The sequence below is a fragment of the Harpegnathos saltator genome, unplaced genomic scaffold (assembly GCF_003227715.2).
Source record: "Harpegnathos saltator strain DR-91 unplaced genomic scaffold, Hsal_v8.6 scaffold45, whole genome shotgun sequence".
In the NCBI taxonomy this organism is placed as follows: domain Eukaryota; kingdom Metazoa; phylum Arthropoda; class Insecta; order Hymenoptera; family Formicidae; genus Harpegnathos; species Harpegnathos saltator.
Window position 1 is genome coordinate 1,602,215 of NW_020230261.1, and position 17,096 is coordinate 1,619,310.

General features: G+C 42.5%; 4 protein-coding genes across 11 annotated transcripts; 1 reads left to right on the top strand and 3 right to left on the bottom strand.

Annotated features, from left to right (window-relative positions):
* Positions 1 to 600: 600 nt before the first annotated feature.
* On the bottom strand, positions 601 to 4,332 carry LOC105183900 (ubiquitin-conjugating enzyme E2Q-like protein CG4502). Of its 6 annotated transcripts, XR_003113397.1 has the most exons (5): positions 3,330 to 4,332; positions 2,835 to 3,116; positions 2,162 to 2,587; positions 1,744 to 1,995; positions 601 to 1,678 (listed from the first exon to the last, which is right to left on the bottom strand). XR_003113397.1 is itself a non-coding variant. In XM_025301761.1 (4 exons), the coding sequence occupies exons 2-4, from the start codon at positions 3,084 to 3,086 to the stop codon at positions 1,867 to 1,869; spliced, it is 807 nt and encodes a 268-aa protein (XP_025157546.1). In that variant the 5' UTR covers positions 3,087 to 3,111; positions 3,536 to 4,332; the 3' UTR covers positions 601 to 1,866. The 6 variants fall into 6 exon arrangements, 5 of the variants coding, with proteins under 5 accessions (XP_025157546.1, XP_019697376.1, XP_025157545.1 ...); XM_025301761.1 differs by having other exon boundaries at positions 601 to 1,995; positions 2,835 to 3,111; positions 3,536 to 4,332; XM_019841817.2 differs by having other exon boundaries at positions 601 to 1,995; positions 3,536 to 4,332.
* Positions 4,333 to 4,509: 177 nt separating this feature from the next.
* On the bottom strand, positions 4,510 to 6,042 carry LOC105183899 (transmembrane protein 231-like). Of its 2 annotated transcripts, none has more exons than XM_019841819.2 (5): positions 5,837 to 6,027; positions 5,576 to 5,739; positions 5,317 to 5,439; positions 5,025 to 5,232; positions 4,510 to 4,801 (listed from the first exon to the last, which is right to left on the bottom strand). In XM_019841819.2, exons 1-5 carry the CDS (start codon positions 5,973 to 5,975, stop codon positions 4,539 to 4,541), a joined length of 897 nt encoding a protein of 298 aa, XP_019697378.1. In that variant the 5' UTR covers positions 5,976 to 6,027; the 3' UTR covers positions 4,510 to 4,538. The 2 variants fall into 2 exon arrangements, with proteins under 2 accessions (XP_019697378.1, XP_019697377.1); XM_019841818.2 differs by lacking the exon at positions 4,510 to 4,801 and adding an exon at positions 4,809 to 4,947 and having other exon boundaries at positions 5,837 to 6,042.
* A 225-nt stretch (positions 6,043 to 6,267) lies between these two features.
* On the bottom strand, positions 6,268 to 7,376 carry LOC105183901 (uncharacterized; the record flags this gene model as incomplete). Its single annotated transcript, XM_011142329.3, has 2 exons — positions 6,268 to 6,926; positions 7,033 to 7,376. Coding segments are annotated over 2 exons (975 nt in total), but the record flags the coding sequence as incomplete, so codon positions are not given.
* A 2,190-nt stretch (positions 7,377 to 9,566) lies between these two features.
* LOC105183902 (zinc finger matrin-type protein CG9776) lies at positions 9,567 to 17,023 on the top strand. Of its 2 annotated transcripts, none has more exons than XM_011142330.3 (9): positions 9,567 to 9,795; positions 10,134 to 10,448; positions 10,569 to 10,697; positions 11,174 to 11,339; positions 11,512 to 11,693; positions 11,776 to 12,150; positions 12,572 to 12,677; positions 13,797 to 13,915; positions 14,003 to 17,023. In XM_011142330.3, exons 2-9 carry the CDS (start codon positions 10,155 to 10,157, stop codon positions 16,244 to 16,246), a joined length of 3,615 nt encoding a protein of 1,204 aa, XP_011140632.1. In that variant the 5' UTR covers positions 9,567 to 9,795; positions 10,134 to 10,154; the 3' UTR covers positions 16,247 to 17,023. The 2 variants fall into 2 exon arrangements, with proteins under 2 accessions (XP_011140632.1, XP_019697365.1); XM_019841806.2 differs by having other exon boundaries at positions 9,568 to 9,795; positions 11,515 to 11,693.
* The last annotated feature ends 73 nt before the right edge of the window (positions 17,024 to 17,096 follow it).

The following is a 17,096-nucleotide window of genomic DNA, read 5'->3' on the forward strand; positions in this document are numbered from 1 at the left end:
GTATTAGACGTCATCCTAATAATAAATAACTGCTCAAGCGTCATCGAATAGCGGGAACAGAATGCACTCATGAATGACTGATTGTTGTGTGCCTTGTATGTGAGTAAGCAAGATATGTTTTTTCCGTAAAGCGGAACTTAGGAAATTGTACAAAAAAATAAGTAATGTCTAAGTTATTTCCAATCACGGTGAATATTCCAAGTAGATGTACGCGTTTAAGGAATTCTATACAGACATAATAATGAATTTTTGGATAATAACTTTATTCAAACAGATTTGATAAAACGGTGTTGAAAATTACTTCTAAGTATAATAACTTGCGATTAGTTTGTAAGTCGTTAACGGAGATAAGCTTGTCGCTCATTCGTGCTGTATTTTTCTCCTTTTCACAGTTCGCCTTTTCTAAAATTCTATATGCGCAACGTGTGATCCGATTGTTGGGAAACTGTCTGTCTGTGTACACCGTATATGTGATGTGGGTGTGTATATGTGTGTATGCATGTGTGTGTGTGTGTGTGTCCTTCGACTTCTACAAGTAAATGGTAAATAGGCCAAAAGTACTGTTAACACGTGTCGAAAAAGACTAATACCGGTTTCACATATATTTGTAAATAATTTATTTATATTTATCTTTCGTCGTACCTTCATCTGAAAATCTTGTACAAATATTATTACTTCTCGGCACCACATTGAAGTCGTACGTTTGGATAATCAATCAGATACTTCTTATCGTTAATCTAGCCCCGTGATAAACACCGTAAATCAATTCTCAAACGAATCGTGAGACACTCGATCGTTCGCAACGAACTTTCGCGACGGTCGAGCGTGGGTGTAAAATTTGGCGAAAAAACATCAATACTGCGAACTAACTTGTTTTATTTGGCACGTCCGAGTGTGTATGTTTAACGTTGCGACTATACAAATACTTCTGCAATTAATCGATTGAGAAACATTGAAGCCGTTCGTACGTAACGCATTTAGTATTGTCAGGTTTTAAATTGGGGACAGGAGAACAGGAGGAAAGGGACAAACTATCGTATAGAAGCTCATAATCGAAACTTCAGTTTCCATGGAAGAATTCACACGCGGATGTCGCACAAATAACGACGCTCTCGAATTGAAACTGAAAGGTTCACAGAGCGAAGAAAGGATGTTATTCTATGTGTATTGTTTTCGTTGTTTTATATTTACATGCTTAGTCGGTCCTTCAATTATACGTGTACGTAAATAACGAGCACGTTTAAATCGCGCGAACGCCTCAGTATATGCTATTGAGCAACCTTTTGTCTCTTCTAGTTTCTTCCTTTCTTTTCTCTCTTATTTCTTCTGATGTGTAATCTTTTTTTTTTCAAAACTACTGGAACGAAGTACTTTTATGAGCTTCCGACATTCGACGTGTGTGAGGTGAACCTCTTGCGAACTATTGTCGATCGGAGAGAAGCTGCGCGTAAAGTTAACGTCCTTGTGTATACACGATTAACGAAGAAACCACCGCGTTCAAAACGGCTGTTAACGCAGAAGCCGTCCCGTTCATCTTAACAGCTAATTTGGCATGGTAGTATTTATTATAAAAGGTGTTGAAAAATGTGCGAAAATGACGAAAAAAAAAAATACGCACGTCCGTGCGATGTTGAAATCTGGAGCTCTTGACTGCACTTCTACTTACACATACTTCTTACTGCAATTATATAACAATTAAAATTACACCTCAGGCTCGTTCGGGGATAAAGAAAGTGCGATCACCGTCTGTGTTGCCGTTGCCGCTGCCGCCGTTAGAATCGAGGGAAAGGATCACTTCGGCCGATGCGCAGTTCCTCGAGCGAGAGACGCGAGTCTCTTCTAGCTGTCGACAATGAGACACTGCGATCAGCCTTCGGCGAGCGGTGGGGTCACCCAGCCATATTTCTCGTGCGTTTTCACCAAGCTCTTGAATGACTCCTCGGCTGATCGCTGAGTGAATTCTTTGTTTGGCTTCGGTTTCCTCGCCACTCGCCCCTATCAAAACGACAGGCTTTGTGAGAATTTATCTGAGAGAGATCGATATTTGCCTAAATATTTGTCCAAACAATACTGATATTATTTGTCGATAGTTATTGCTATGCAGAAGGAACACGGCTTTTCAAGCGAGAATCATACTAACACGCGTCCCTTGCATTCTTACGCTTTCAGACTTGAAGATGCTGCTCACCCGTCCCTTCACAATGCTCGCTGCAAACTGCGTGATGACCGCTTCGACGGTGTACGCGCTGGCCCATCCCCTTGGCGTCAAGAGCTCCATGCAGATAGCGCCGCCCTCCATCACGAAGCCCTTCTCGATCCTCGGCGAGATCACTCTCATGAAGGGCGGCGCGAACGGGAAGTTCTCGGGGAAGATGACGTGCAGCAGTATGTGGGGTATCTCGAGCTCACGCATGTCGGCCGCCAGCTCGCTCTCCGGATCGATCTTGTGCAGTCGCACATGCCATTCGAACAGGTTGTCGTTCACCAGCTCCGCGGTGAAGGTAGAGTCGCGGTGATGCTGCATCCTTTGGATCTCGCTGAGCTCCTTCATCAGCCGACGCAAACCCTTCTCGGCCATACTCATGGTCTGCGCGTGAAAATCGTATATGTAAGACTCGACGAATGTTTCGGAGCGCGACGATGACGAAGATCACACGTGGTGAACTAAACTGAAACCAAACAATGGAGGACCGAGACCTTTCCGGTCACTTGGTTAGGGTAGATAAAAAGCAAATAATAAGATTAGATCTCGTTTATCTGGTGAGTTCATTGCATAGCAACCTTCTGATGATCTTTTGTTATAGGATCAGTAGGGAAGGAGGGAATAAACGCACCTGTCCGGAAGTGCCGGATGACTTCTTCGACTTAAAAAAGCAGTTGCCATGATCGGCGCGGCTGGTACCCGAATTTTCCGGCATCGAGCTGGCCGCCGGGGTAACGGCATCCGGGCGATGGTGACGACTCAGAAGCCTCCTCGACGGCGAGCCGGTCGAACCGCTGGCTCCATCCTGCTCCGTGATCTTGTCGGAAGAGCGGAAGAGCTTGCGGAAGGCCGCCACGACCTTCTCCTTCGACCTCGTGGACATAGCGCCGATGACGTATATTCTCGCGCTACTCTGCGTTTAAAAATATTTTCACTCGCATGAGAGACACTTCTCGCGAAGACGCGGAAAGTTGTCGCGCGTGAAACTATAACAATATCGTTGCTGGCTCTTCTCGGGGATGAACGACTACTCGCGAACGGCGGAGGTTCGCAATCCTACGATTATGAGCTTCCGAATTATGAATGTCGGAAGATACTCGGAGAATACTTGCTAAATGTCTTCTACCTTTCACAGACGACCGGGAACTTGACGGCATTGTTGACCGATCCCGGCGATTGAAAACACCCGTCCCAGTCTGAGAACTGCTCTCGCAACCTCTCGAATCTCGAATCGTCCGTCGCTCGCGAGGAAAATTGCGCATCTATATCAGCGCGACTCGTCGCTCGACCACCGTTTCCGTGCACTTCCTCCTCGACATGAACAAAACTCACCCATTCTAAACGTCGGTCCGGTGCCGATAGACCGCCCGCGTGTGATTATTACGCGCTGCGTGCGTCTGTAAGAACAGCGAGAACGCGGCCGAACACGGCGCAGTCTCCACCCTCATTGAACCGCCGCCTGTTCGCCGGGAAGAAACGAGCGCGAGAGGGTGAAAGCCGACGTCGACGATGCCGCCGAGCGTAGCGCCGGGAGTGGAGGTGGCACAACCAGCCTTCTTATCGATCCAACTTGTGTGGCCGATATCGGCCGACAACGCACGGAGAGCCGAAGCGGCGCGCTTTTTCGTGCCCGATAAACGCCACGGCTGAACGAATGAACGCGGTGATGTTTTATCGCGGCGCTTCAATTTCCTCGGCTTGAACGCGCGAGAAACATATCGTTTGCGATGGATAGAAGAATGCGGAAAAAGATATTCGGCTTTACCGAGATATTCCGCTGTTCGGAGCAACGAGAAACTCGTTGAAGAAGCGAAAAAGGTCGCATATATTATATGAATATACGGCACTTCAGTTGGACAGAATGACTCGTGCTCAGCAGATTCAACTTCATCGGCAGATTTTTCGAGTGATTTCAAGTCGGGTCTTCGTCGACGACAGTGCCGAGGCATCGATCGTTTTCGAGCTGCAAGTGGAGCTCGCGAAATTATCGTTTCTTGTTCAACTGGCTTCCCCTATTCAGGCGTCTTCTAATTAGCGTTAGCATGACTGAACATCGAGAATTCGGGCACTGTTATTCTCGGCGTTCGACGTCTAGTAGAATGAAGAACGCCTAAATGGCCTCCTTAAAATCTCCGCGTTTTGATCGCAAACAATCGAGCGATTTTTTGAATCGATTTATTGAAATCTAGACAGGATGAATAGCCTCACTCGTCTCAGGGAATCTGCCGTTTGAAAAAAATTTAACATAGTGGCGACAAAACTTCCTGTAACACGAGATAATGTATGTGTGTAAAATAACCACTATCTCGCGTATAAAAATGAAATTTATTTACCGCTATTTATTCACCCACGGTTTAACAATGTACGTGTTCAGATATCTGTTCGTGAAGAGAAACACGAGGATGTGCTTAGATACATATGCGAACACCAGCAAACACGACAAATATTGTATCCATGCCCACTTGAGTTCCTCCCATACGCTCGGCTGATAGTGAATGAAGTTCTCCACGTAGAACAACTCGCCGACGACTGCCACCGTCTCGTCGCTGGAGAAGCCGCTGCGCCACGTTACACGCTCGTTCGCGATGTTTGCTGAAACTTTAACGAACAAATATAACTCGATATCGCGCGCGCGCGATTTCATGTTCGAAATCGAACTGCAGCTCGAGAGAGCCGACACTTGCTAGTGCTTTCTATTTTCGGAAAAGAGAAGGAAGACTCTACTGACCCGTGGCGCGTTATCACTACAATTATAAAAAATTCGCGTGTTATCGTATATACATATCGTATCACGCTTGTAAGGACAGATATGCGTACATACATTTGCGGTTGAAATTGTACAGCAAAAGTTCGTGCAAAGAATAATCGGACAATTCCAGACTGCGATTGTACGTTTCATAGAGGCCCTCGCTGCGTAGGAGCCCTTTCTGCCGCAATTCCAAATCGCCGAAGAATCGTACCTCCTGAGCCTCGTGAGTCAACACGTAATCGAACACTCCAATAGATTCTATCGACGCTTGTATGAGGTGCTGTCGAACGCGAGAGATACGTTAGGTCAGATGAAACTCGACTACGGATGTATTCGCGTTGCATTTACGACACATAATGCGTACCTTCAATTGAAAATTGAAGAACAACAGAAGCTTGATGGACTTCACCGGCCTATCCGTGTAGAAGTATGCCTCGAACTTTAACGAGTCTTTCTCCCCGTCACCGTTTAAATCATTTTCTCGCACCTGAAGGAATGAAAAATTTTAAATATATTAGGTAATTAATAATGATAAACTAACAAGTGATATTTACTTGAAAAAATTACGATATTTTCGAGTCTCGTGTTCCAATGTCGTTGATGCGCAACAGCGAGAAGATTACCTTGATCATTGCACATTGATCCGTGATCTTGTTTTCTTTATACGTTGTAAACGTTGTGCATACGATGGGCTCCTCGTAAGGATCCACTTCCGCGAGCAGCAAATACTTGTATTCGAAGTGCACGTCTGGCTTTTCCGCGTGCATCCGATTTCTCAACCAGACACCTGGAAATTTTCAAATGTCAACTACGTCACCGTTGTGACACGCGCATAGGGACGCGACGATGATCGCGACGAGCCAGGGTTACCTCCCACAGCTTACCTCCCGCATGGTAGACGATGAAAAGCGGCGTGATCAACGACAGCACGATGAACAGGAAAACGACGATCGAGGCAAAGGAGTATATTCTGCTTTTGTACTTGTAAGCGACTGAGCTTGAAAAGATCTCGATCGCTACCATTTTGATATCGCGCTCGTTGCCGCGGCAACGTCCACAGGTGCAGGAGCATATAGATGCAGGTGAACTGCCGCAGATATGTGTAGGCAACTATATATGTTCACGGCTGCGTTCTCCCTCCCGGAGGACGCGGCTTAAAGCGATGAATTTTAAATAAGTGAAGCGGTGGAATTTTAAAGAATTGTGAAAGAAACAGCGGCGAGGAACGATGGAAGAAACCGCAAAGAACGGTAAAGAAGTTGTGAAAAAATATAGTAGAAGAAATTAATTTTAATAATAACTGCAATAACGCGCGATATGTACATAGCTATGTGTTTACATAACTAAATATTTTCATTGTCCCTTTGAGAATTTCTCATCACCTCAGGAGCGACCGCATCAGAGTCCGCGTTTGCTCGCTGTCGTCTGATGGTGATTCTCCATCTGACCGCCGTGTTCGGCAATTCGTAGTCTTTCGAAGCTTCAACTGGTTGCAAAGTTTTATCCTCGACGAATTCCCCGAGGTGCATCAGCGACTTGCAATTCACTCCGGTGTCTTCATGGACCTTCTCCTGTTTCTCGAGATCGAAAGAACCACTTCGCACTCGAAACGGCAATACAACGTATCTTAGATTTACTCCAGGGAAACAATTGCTCCGATCCTTCTCGGAGGACGCGTCTCGTGGTTGCCTGGAACCATCGCTCTTCTCTGTTCTCTTGCTGCTGAATCCAAAGATGGGTCTACCGCGATGAACAGATTTATCCTTGACGACCGCGGAGGATATTTGTTCGGAGGAGACGTCGGTCCCTGTTCTGGACGTTCCAGAAACGTTCCCCGTAAATGATTGTTTACTTTGCGGAGAATTCAGCGGATCTTTGGATAATCTTTCGGATTCTTTCAAGTCGGGATACAGGGCACTGAATTTGTCTAAAATCTCCTTTCGCCATGCCGAGGACCTAGTTCGATGACTCAAGCTGTGTGTGTGTGTGTGTGTGAAGAAACATGTTGATATTAATCATATATTTATGTATTCTCGTTTTTGTTTTTATTTGAATTATAAATAAAAAAAATCGGGCCTACACGCTGCTGTCCGTTGTGGTCTTCATCGAGGTACTTCCTTGCGCAACGGTGCTTACTGCAAAATTGCTTCTCTTGCCGAAGGTGGACGATGACGCTGATCGCGAAGTTTGTTCTGACGTCATCGTCACGTCGGATCCGTGCCGGTGGTCGAGAAGATCGGCACGAATTGCGAATAACGCAAGCGGCACGCGTTTCACCACGAGTTTCTCGATAATATAGTCGTATTCGTCAGGATCATATTCAATTACCTCTTCGTGTGATTCACGTGGTTTGATGCAGCAAAACAGTGTTTTCAATCGCTTTTTGATTTTACATCTGTTACGGGGTCTTGCTTCGTCTTCCCGCCTGCTGTCGGTGGAAGCAGAGGAGTTTGTCGACGAGTCCGTCGACATTTTCAAATTTTTCGAAGCGCCCCGTATGCGAAACGTCAAATTAGTTGTGGAGATACAGGAAAAACATCGCTCGTACTGTCGGACAATTTCGATTCCAGATGAGACAAAGTAAATTTGGAAGTTGCACAGAGGCTGCTTGTTATTTCATTGCAAAACTTACGTTTTTGTGTATTTTACGCTTGAGACAGAAGTCTGTTCAACTCGCTGCTCGCTCGCGCTATTCTTTTCAAATGTACTTTCCACACTACAAGCAATGGATGCATTCAGTACTACAACCGCTCACTGAGCGCTCAATGAGCTTTTACATTTGATTGGTATATTCCTTTAGATTTAAAAATATACACCAATCAGATGCAAGAGCTCACTTAGCGCTCAGTGAGCGGTTGTAGTACTGAATGCACCCAATGGCTGCAATCAATGGCTGTGTTCAGAAAACACAACGGTTGAACAACGGTTGAGTAATTCGTCAACGTTACTGGTCTAAATGTAAGGATTTAACATTAAATAATCACTATAATCGTTCACTGAGCACTTTGTTTCCTGGATGTAGCCAATGTGCTAAATCTACATGAGATAAAGTTAATAAATTAATACAACAACCATGTATAAAAATATATAATAACAAAAGTATAATTATTAAATATATAAAATAAAAGAGATAATGTGATATAAATCAAACAATTAATTAATGCAAATGATTAAATTAATTACTGTTATGTCGTATTTTTTGAAAATAAAGATTTATCGAGATCATTATTAATTCGTACTATTTAATTAGTAAGTTGTACTTATTGTCGATTCATACTTCGACCTTATTCTTGGCTGAAGAAAGTGGAGGTTCCTAGCGGAAACTTTGAAACTAACAATTGTAAGGAAGAAATAACGGGTCTAATAATTCGCTAGACTTGTTATTAAATAAAAGTTTATAAAAAAGGATTTATGGAAGGTAAAAATTTTATAAAAGATAAAAATTTTATGAAAGGTAAAATGATCGAATAAAGTGGGTCGTGTTTAGGCTAAATTTACGGAAGATGATAAATTATGATTTAATCTTAGCTAAAATTTACTTTTTTAGTCAAGACTTAAACCACGATTTACTGGTCCATAAAATTTAGTCCCGGTCTACAATAGGTGATTAAAGCTTTAAGCTATAAGAAATTAACCAATTAGCCCTGATCTACAATAGGTGATTTAAGCTTTAAGCTATAAGAAATTAACCAACGGCAGTCGATTATTTTCCTCACATTCAACTGTAATTGGTTAATTTCTTATAGCTTAAAGCTTAAATCACCTATTGTAGACCCGGCCTAAAGCGTCGTCTACAATAGCAGTAAGCAGTAAGAAGTAAGCGTGAACAGTAAGAAATGGACCAACCACAGTTGATTATTTTTGTCATAATCGACTGTGAGTGGTTTATTTCTTACCGCTTACGCTTACTTCTTACTGCTTACTGTCATTGTAGACGACGCTTTACAGTTGAATGTGAGGAAAATAATCGACTGTCGTTGGTTAATTTTTTATGATTTAAAGCTTAAATCACCATTGTAGACTCGACTTAAGCGAAAACGTTAAGTCTACTTTAGTAGCAAATTGCAAAGTCGCAAACAAATTGATCAATCACAGTCGATTATTTTTCGACCGCGGAGAATAATCGAATGTGATTGGTCAATTTGTTTGCTATCTTGAGACTAATTTAGGGTGCGTTCCTATATTCACTGCCAGCACTAAAAATCTATAGTATATATAACATAAACTATATATTTTCAGTACTGGCAGTGAATATCTGGACGCAGCCTATGAGCCAGAGCACAGACTTCTGCATAACGCATAATACACAACGCATAAGAGAATCAACCAATCAGAGTTCTTCATTTCTGTCCTGAGGAGGGAAATGAAGAACTCTGATTGGTTGATTCTCTTATGCGTTGTGTATTATGCGTTATGCAGAAGTCTGTGCTCTGGCCCTATAGGTTTATTTTTTATTGCTAAATTGGCTGCGCTAGCTTGTACTTATTCTTTTCTCCTCTCCCTTTCACTAACTCGTAGATATATATCTATTTCTTTTTATGTTCCCTGAGTGTACACTAATTCAGCGATAAAAACAGACCTTTTATTATATTCTTGTAATTGGTAAATTTTTTACGATGTAGAAATTCCTACCTCAAGTTGTCCAACTAGTTTATACATTGTCACTGCAAGTTAACATGTCGGCCATCGCGTTTCGACCAATGTCGGTTACTTAAGAACTTTATGATCTTGTTCGCGAAGCATGTTGGGTGTCGTCTTTTTCTAGCAATTTTCCATACGTTGGATTTAGCTAATCGTTTCACTCAGAGATTTTACAAAATCTATCAAGGACTTTTAATCCAAGGTAAATAGCATTGGTAAATTGCTTTCATCGATATCAAGTCGTCACGCGATAAAAGGATAGCAATGGCTGCAACGTGACGCTCGAATCTGTTGCGTATCGCGAGATAAGCCTCGATCCCAACTTTTTATAAATATATAGAAGATCAAGACTGTAATTCGTTTGCTTTAAGCACAAAGATATATATCTAAAAATAGATGTTTCGAATGACAAATTCGTCTTATTCTCCTAACTGAATTTTACAACACTACATGTGAGATGACTATTGTGTAAAATACATAGAAATATTATTTCGCAAATATAAGTATTAAATTGTAAATCTATATTGAAATCTTTCATAGATTTCACAACAAGCAACTGACATGGACCAGGAATCAAGGCGCAAGGGTCCTAGAAGCCCTAGCGCTGATTCAGACGATTCTTCGCATAGACGAAGAAGGAAGTATGATCGATCTCCATCTCCTAGACGAGCCAGGTATCGTAGGTCTCGATCCAGAGACAGAAGATCTCGCTCAAGTTCTAGAGATAGAAGAAGAAAGGATTCCAGTAGATCTCAAGATTGGAAGCAGCAAGCTCCACCGTCTCAGTCACAAAGCTCTGTCTCCAATCCAAACAATTCTACAGGATACGTTTCAGCAGTACACAATCAATACCAGGTATTTATATTTAAATATTAATGAAAAATGTTCAGTTAATTTGTAATTTGTTCAATTGACCTGACTTATCTGCTTTTTGTACAATTTGTGCATAAATTTGCTTTGTATTTTCATATACAGGCACCTCCACCAAACACAAGTCAACCACCTCCTCCTATATCAGCGTACAACCAGGGATATAACAACTATGGTTACAACTATGGTCCAGGCTATGACTATAGTTACCAGCAGCCTGCCGGTTATCGAAGTGTAAGTTTTATTTTAGAGAAAGAATAATTTTTGCATAAGGATTTTTAAAGAGGTGGCTGTCTGAACGATTCTGCGTCTGAGAAGAATCGTCTACAGTATCGAAATAATGCGTAGTTGAATAGACTGAGCATATATTTGTGGGTTCTTGAAACTGTACGCATGTTATGCAAAGTATAGCTGTACCATTCTGCTACCGATTATGATTTATATTCGATAGCGTTTATATCCGTCCAAGACATTACATTATATTGAACCGCAATTGTGAATCCCTCTCTCCAGTAAGTATAACATTCGCGTTATTTATTTTACTGGCATCGGCATTGGAAGCTCGGTAATATTGACCAGATGTTACATCTTCAAGACTCTTCCATGTATTAGCCAAAGTCCTCACATTTGAATTTCGTCCGACGAAGGTAAGGGTCGATAAGAATGCTGTTGTAATACCTGAAATTAATTAAATATACTTATTCTGTTAGGATTATCCGCCACCCAACTGGCAAGGAAGTCAAGTGTCGTATAACAATCAACAAGCACCACCACCTCCATCTTTGACACCACAGCAAGAATCATCAAGGCCGATTGATAGCAGTTCTTCGAATTTAGTGACATCCTTGACAAGAACAGAGGATGTCAAAAAGGAAGGTACGTTTCAACAGAAAGAAATTTCCTGGCATTGCTCTTAATATAATAAATCCAGATTAACAACACTATTACCTCGATAAATATGCTAGTCTCTGCATATTTTATGATATGCAATACAAATAAATTAACGATTTTTTAAACAATCTTTAAATTCTCCAAATTGAACACCTAGCAGCAATCGCAGCTGAGGTAAAACAACAGAAAGCAACACTAACAAAGCAACGTGAGGAATATGTTAAGAAATCAGCAACACTGCAACGTGAACTGGAAATCCTACGTCAACAGTGTGACGAAATAGGCAAAGAAGGTGGACGCGAGAACAATCGTATCATAAAAGAAAACCAAAAGTTGCAAGTGAGTAATACACATAATCTCTCATCGCGTATATTCCACTTTATACAACTTGAATATTTATCCGAACCAAACATGCTTGCAGATCGAGATACAAAATAAAATGAAATCCATTCATAATGTCATCGACATGCTCACTGGCATTATCGGTGACAAAGTCACTATGGAGGATTTGAAAAACAAGTTTAAACTAGAATTAAAACGTTCGAGAAGTCCGAAAGAAGACTTCCCGAAAGGAAAGTCTCCCTCACCCGACAGGTCCTCTGCTTCTGATTCAGATAAAGAATCCAAAACGGAAAGAGATATTAGAGAGAGAAGATCGTCGGAGGATAAGCCAATGTACAATTTCGTGCACTATGACCCCGAAATGCATTGGTGTAAAGTCTGCGATATCTTTCCTAAGACAGCAAAGGAATATTTAAATCATCTACATAGCAATGAGCACAAAGAGGCATGCTTAGTAAGTAACATTTTCCACCAATATACGCTCGTCCTAAGGAGAAACCATATTGAGTCTGAAGTGCTCAAAATTAGTGAAAGTTAGATTTTAGACAGGCTCTCTTGTGTGAAGATTGTTACAAATAATGCTTATTAGTTACTAGACAGGTAAAAGAAAAAAAAAGATTGTGTACATGTGTGTTATTTTGCGAGAGAACAAACGGACTTAATAATTAAGACTATCTGTATTTGTAGTTCAAACTATATATTTGTAAGTGGATGAGATATATTGCACAGTATAATCAACAAGCAGGTACTTGGTACATGAATATGATTGATGTACCATATATCAACATTTATTATCGAAAAAGAAACGAAAAGTACCGAGTTTCTTACGTTTGGTGTCAAGCCGATCTTGCTAATATTGACTTTTTATATGCCAGGAACGCAAGATAGTTGATATGCCTTGGCATGAACGAAATGGCGAGGGGACAGAAAAAGAAGTACTCCATTACCCCGGACTGCCGACGAAAAGAACACCCATCAAAGGTATGGTCAATTACAGTGGGCAATTACTAATAGAATATGATTCCGTAGCTTGTGCACAGATAACTGTGGTGTTCGGTATGTATTGAAGAGATCAACATAATTATGAATTGCTCGAAAATTTGTCTGCCCCCGCGTTTATCGTGCCTAGTGGCATTAGAGCCAATGATATTGATGATGTCTTGGCATATGTCGGAAATGCGACTCGTGACACGCGTGTAATCGTGCAATCGATAATTTAGTCGGCGGCATATTTTCAAGCAATGTCACAAACACCACAGCGATGCATTGGATTTTAAGTGGATTCAAGAAGCGCACTTTCCGAGACTTTCAGGCAATATGTATCACTTTGTCGTAATCACGTGTGTCTAATTTCACTTTCCACCACTACAAATTTTACTCAGCTCTCGATCATCTATAGGGTGTTTAACTGCCTTCAGGATTAAATCTATCAAGATTTGATCTACTGTGGAGTGCATTACTTGGCATAAAGTAATGACATATAAAGTATATTGTGTCATGCTTATAAATGAGATGTATATATTCATATACACATATGTGTAAGTTTGGTGAAGTTACGCGAAGACAGTTACTCGGCTATGATTTTAGTTATGCTATTTATTTATTTACAGTATAAACAAAAATTGTATATCGTATAAAATCGTTTGTAAAATATATTGCAAGCGCTTGTTCGTGCAAATCGGACAGATTTGGTGCTACAGTCAAGTCACATGTGTGAAGATTCCAATAATTTCTCAAGTTGATCGAGAGAAAACAACGAGCGACTGCAATATGTTCTGATAAAAATGTAATTTACGTTTACACATGCAGTAATGTATTATATGCATTAACATTCTGTACCATGTAGATAACAATTGTGTGAGAAATAAAAAACCGATTCTCCCTTTTTTTCCATCTATTGTTCTGCAGATCATCGTGGGACTATGCAAGGAAATTTAATATAATCGGCCATTTTTTCCGGATATCTTTTAATATATTATTTTTGTTTTCAGTGACATGAATGTGTCGTGGCAGAGCATAAGGTCATTCTCTATGAACTTATAACGCTTTTACCCGCTTCGAAGCTTAAATAATGCTAACTGCACGTATATTTGATTATAGGACTGCAATTCTTCAGCGCGGCGACGGCGTGGTACTGCAAACTCTGTGATTCGTGGATCGGGGATCTTCATTGCGCTAGTTTACACTTGAAATCCAAGCGACATTCTGAGAATTTTTCTGTAAGTAATATTCTCATATCTGTAACTTTGCCCAAAGCAACACTTGGAAACGCGAATTGCCTCAATTAACATTAATGTGATCTTTAGCGTTTCGTGGAGCAAAATCCACATTGGGAAACAGACTGGATGGCCGATCGTGAGAAGGCATTCTCCGAGGAGAAGCACAAACAGATACAACTGGAGTTGCAGAAGCAGAAGGAGGACGATCCGCCAGTGAAGTCGAAGAAATCTAAGAAGAATAAGAAAAAGTCGAAGAAAGCCAAAAAACGCAGGAATAGAAGTAGCGCAAGCGAGACGTCTAGCGAGTCTGACAATTCTGACACAGAGTCCGATCAGGATACCACCAAGAGCATACGTGTAGCTATGCGAAACAAAATGAAGGCTTCGACACAGGCGATCTTGAACGAGGAAATTGATTATCCTCGATTGAAGCTCAAGAGCCACTGGTCAAAATCAGCTGTGCAAACAGGCCAGTCGCCGCCTCCCGAGCAACACCCATCGGAGCCGGACGATAGGCAGCTTCTCAATTCTATCAGGGACAAGCTGAAAGCCAAACAGGAAGAGGAGATGAAGAGCATAAGCAGTCGCAAAATCGAGAAGCCAATCCAGGACGAGGAGGACTTGCAGCAGGATAATTTCTCAAAGAAATCGGAAGAACTGGAGGCTTGGGGTCCGAAGGAACCACCAAAGCCGTTCTGGATAAAGAAGGACGAAGAGAAACCGCAGCCGCAGATTGTGAATAAGCCGATCGAATTGCCGAAGCCGGAAGAGATGCCCAAACCACACATGGGTTTCTGGACAAAGCAGCAAGTGAATATGACGGTGAAACCGCCGGAGAGTAGCAGTAAATCGGTGGAGAAAGAGGAGGACAGGGATCGTGATAGAGATCGATACAAGGACGATCGCGATCGCAAGTACAACAGGTACGAGAGAAGGAGCCGACGGGACCGAGACAGAGACCGGGACAGGGACAGAGATAGGGATAGGGACAGGGACCGAGATCGAGACAGAGATCGAGATCGCGATTACTACGACGATCGTCGTAAACGGGATAGCAACGACTCGCCAAGGCGCGAAAGAAGCTGGCGCGACAGTCCCAAGAGAAACTACGAAAAGTACAGCAAAGACAGACGAGAGGAGAACAATTCATCGAACGACGAGTCCAAGTTCGAGAAGAAAACGAACGAATCAGCGTCCAAGTCGAAGAAAGGCGTTGTCCCAGCGAAGAAGTCCACTCCACAGGTGTCCAAGGGCAAGCTACCATTTATTGGCAGATTACCGTTGTTCAAAAAGAAAGTCGAGGAGCCAAAGTTGCCGGATAAGGATCTCACACCTTTACCGTATCAGCAGAGCAAGTTTGAGGATACGCCAAAGGTGCCCAACGAGATTATCAATCCTCCGGGTGTAGCGCACATCACCAAGTTAGCGACCCCACTAAGTTTGAACAGCGTGACTCCGTCAACAAATAAATCCAACCAGCCTATGAAGATTTTGGTGGCGCCGCCGCCGCCGGTACTGAACGAGAGCAAACCAACGCAGCAGGTGGTCGACATGGAAATCGACGATCAGTCTGAAGAAACAGTCATAGAGGAACAACCGATAGTGGAACAGCAGAAACAGCAACAACAACAGCAGCAGCAGCAACAGCAACAGCAATCATCGAGTGTGTCGAAGCTGCCGCTGCCGCCACATCCGCCACCACCGCTGAACAGGCCGCCGCCCAGCTACACACCGGTGAATCAGCAACCGATGCAGAACAGACCTGTGCAAAGCACGCCGCCACAATTCACACCGAATCGTCCGCCGCCACCATTCATGTCTAATCCGCCACCATTTGTTCAGGCTCCTCCGAGATTCCCACCTCATCATCAGCCTGTGCGGCCGACTAACCAGGCTATGCCAGCCTTCATGACAGCACCACCGCCACAGATACCGAATGCTCCGTCCGGTTTCGTACCAAATCATCAGAATCCACCACCACCGCCTCTCCCGTCGGTAGAGGGCGCAGTGCATTCTGATGTGGCCGACATACCGGAACCGAGCGAGAAACGACCTGCGGATCCTAGCATTCCGCTGCCAGACGATCTGCAAGAAGCTCTCAACATCATCTTCCCCAAGGAAGAGGCCGCAGAGACCAAGCAGCAGAGTCACCAGGAGGCCAATGTCATGTATTCCTCGATGTACAGTATGCTCGGATGCGTGGGTTACGGGCCTGAATACATGGATCAGCCGCCGCCTGAGATCATGCAGGCTGAAGCGGAGGCGGACACTCAGCCTGGACCTGACGATTTGCGCATGTTAGGTATAGATGAAGGAGACACGATCCTGTAAATTCCAGGGAGACACAGGCGTACGCACATATCGGATACTAGCGGTTTTCCTATCTCCGCCGGCCGATAGAGCGATTAATTGACTTACAGATGCTTATTGTACACTTGATGATATCTTGTTGCGCGATAAGTGATGCGCAAATATACTGACACACACATAAAAACACACACATACACATACAGTGGCTGTTCATTATGTACTTCGTACATTGAGACCGAGCATGTGATAAGCAAGAAAGGAAGAGGAGAAACGACCGTACTCAGGACGGTTGTGAGATACTGTGAGTATACATACTTAACACACATTCATATACATATACACGTATATACATACACAATGAGTGCATGGGCTCTGTAAAAATTACTTAACGATACATATGAAATTCTGTACGAATTTTCTGTTAGACTGTAACATTTGTTAACTTGTTAAACGTAAGATTATCGTCTCCTTTGTTTCTCATGGAATTTGTCTGTCTCTTGGTATTCACGACGCACCCTTGTGCAATTAATATCCGTATCGCATTATTTTTATTATCCGCTACCACGATAATATAATGTCCGGTGATGTGGAATTTTTTCTTTCATATTGCTACAAGAATTGTAATAAGATTACAGAAGTTTGATAAACGTTTGCGGATAAATCTGCGGATAACAGTTTTATGATTTGTTACCGTTATATTTTGAAAACATTACAACATAACAACGGATGATATAGAGGATAAGTATGTAGTATCAATAAAAAGAACACACACATGCCACATTGTGTCACTCGAACATATTATATATTCTTTAATTTATATTGCAAATCCGTAACACATTCAAGCTGTGTCATATATGTACAATACCAGACT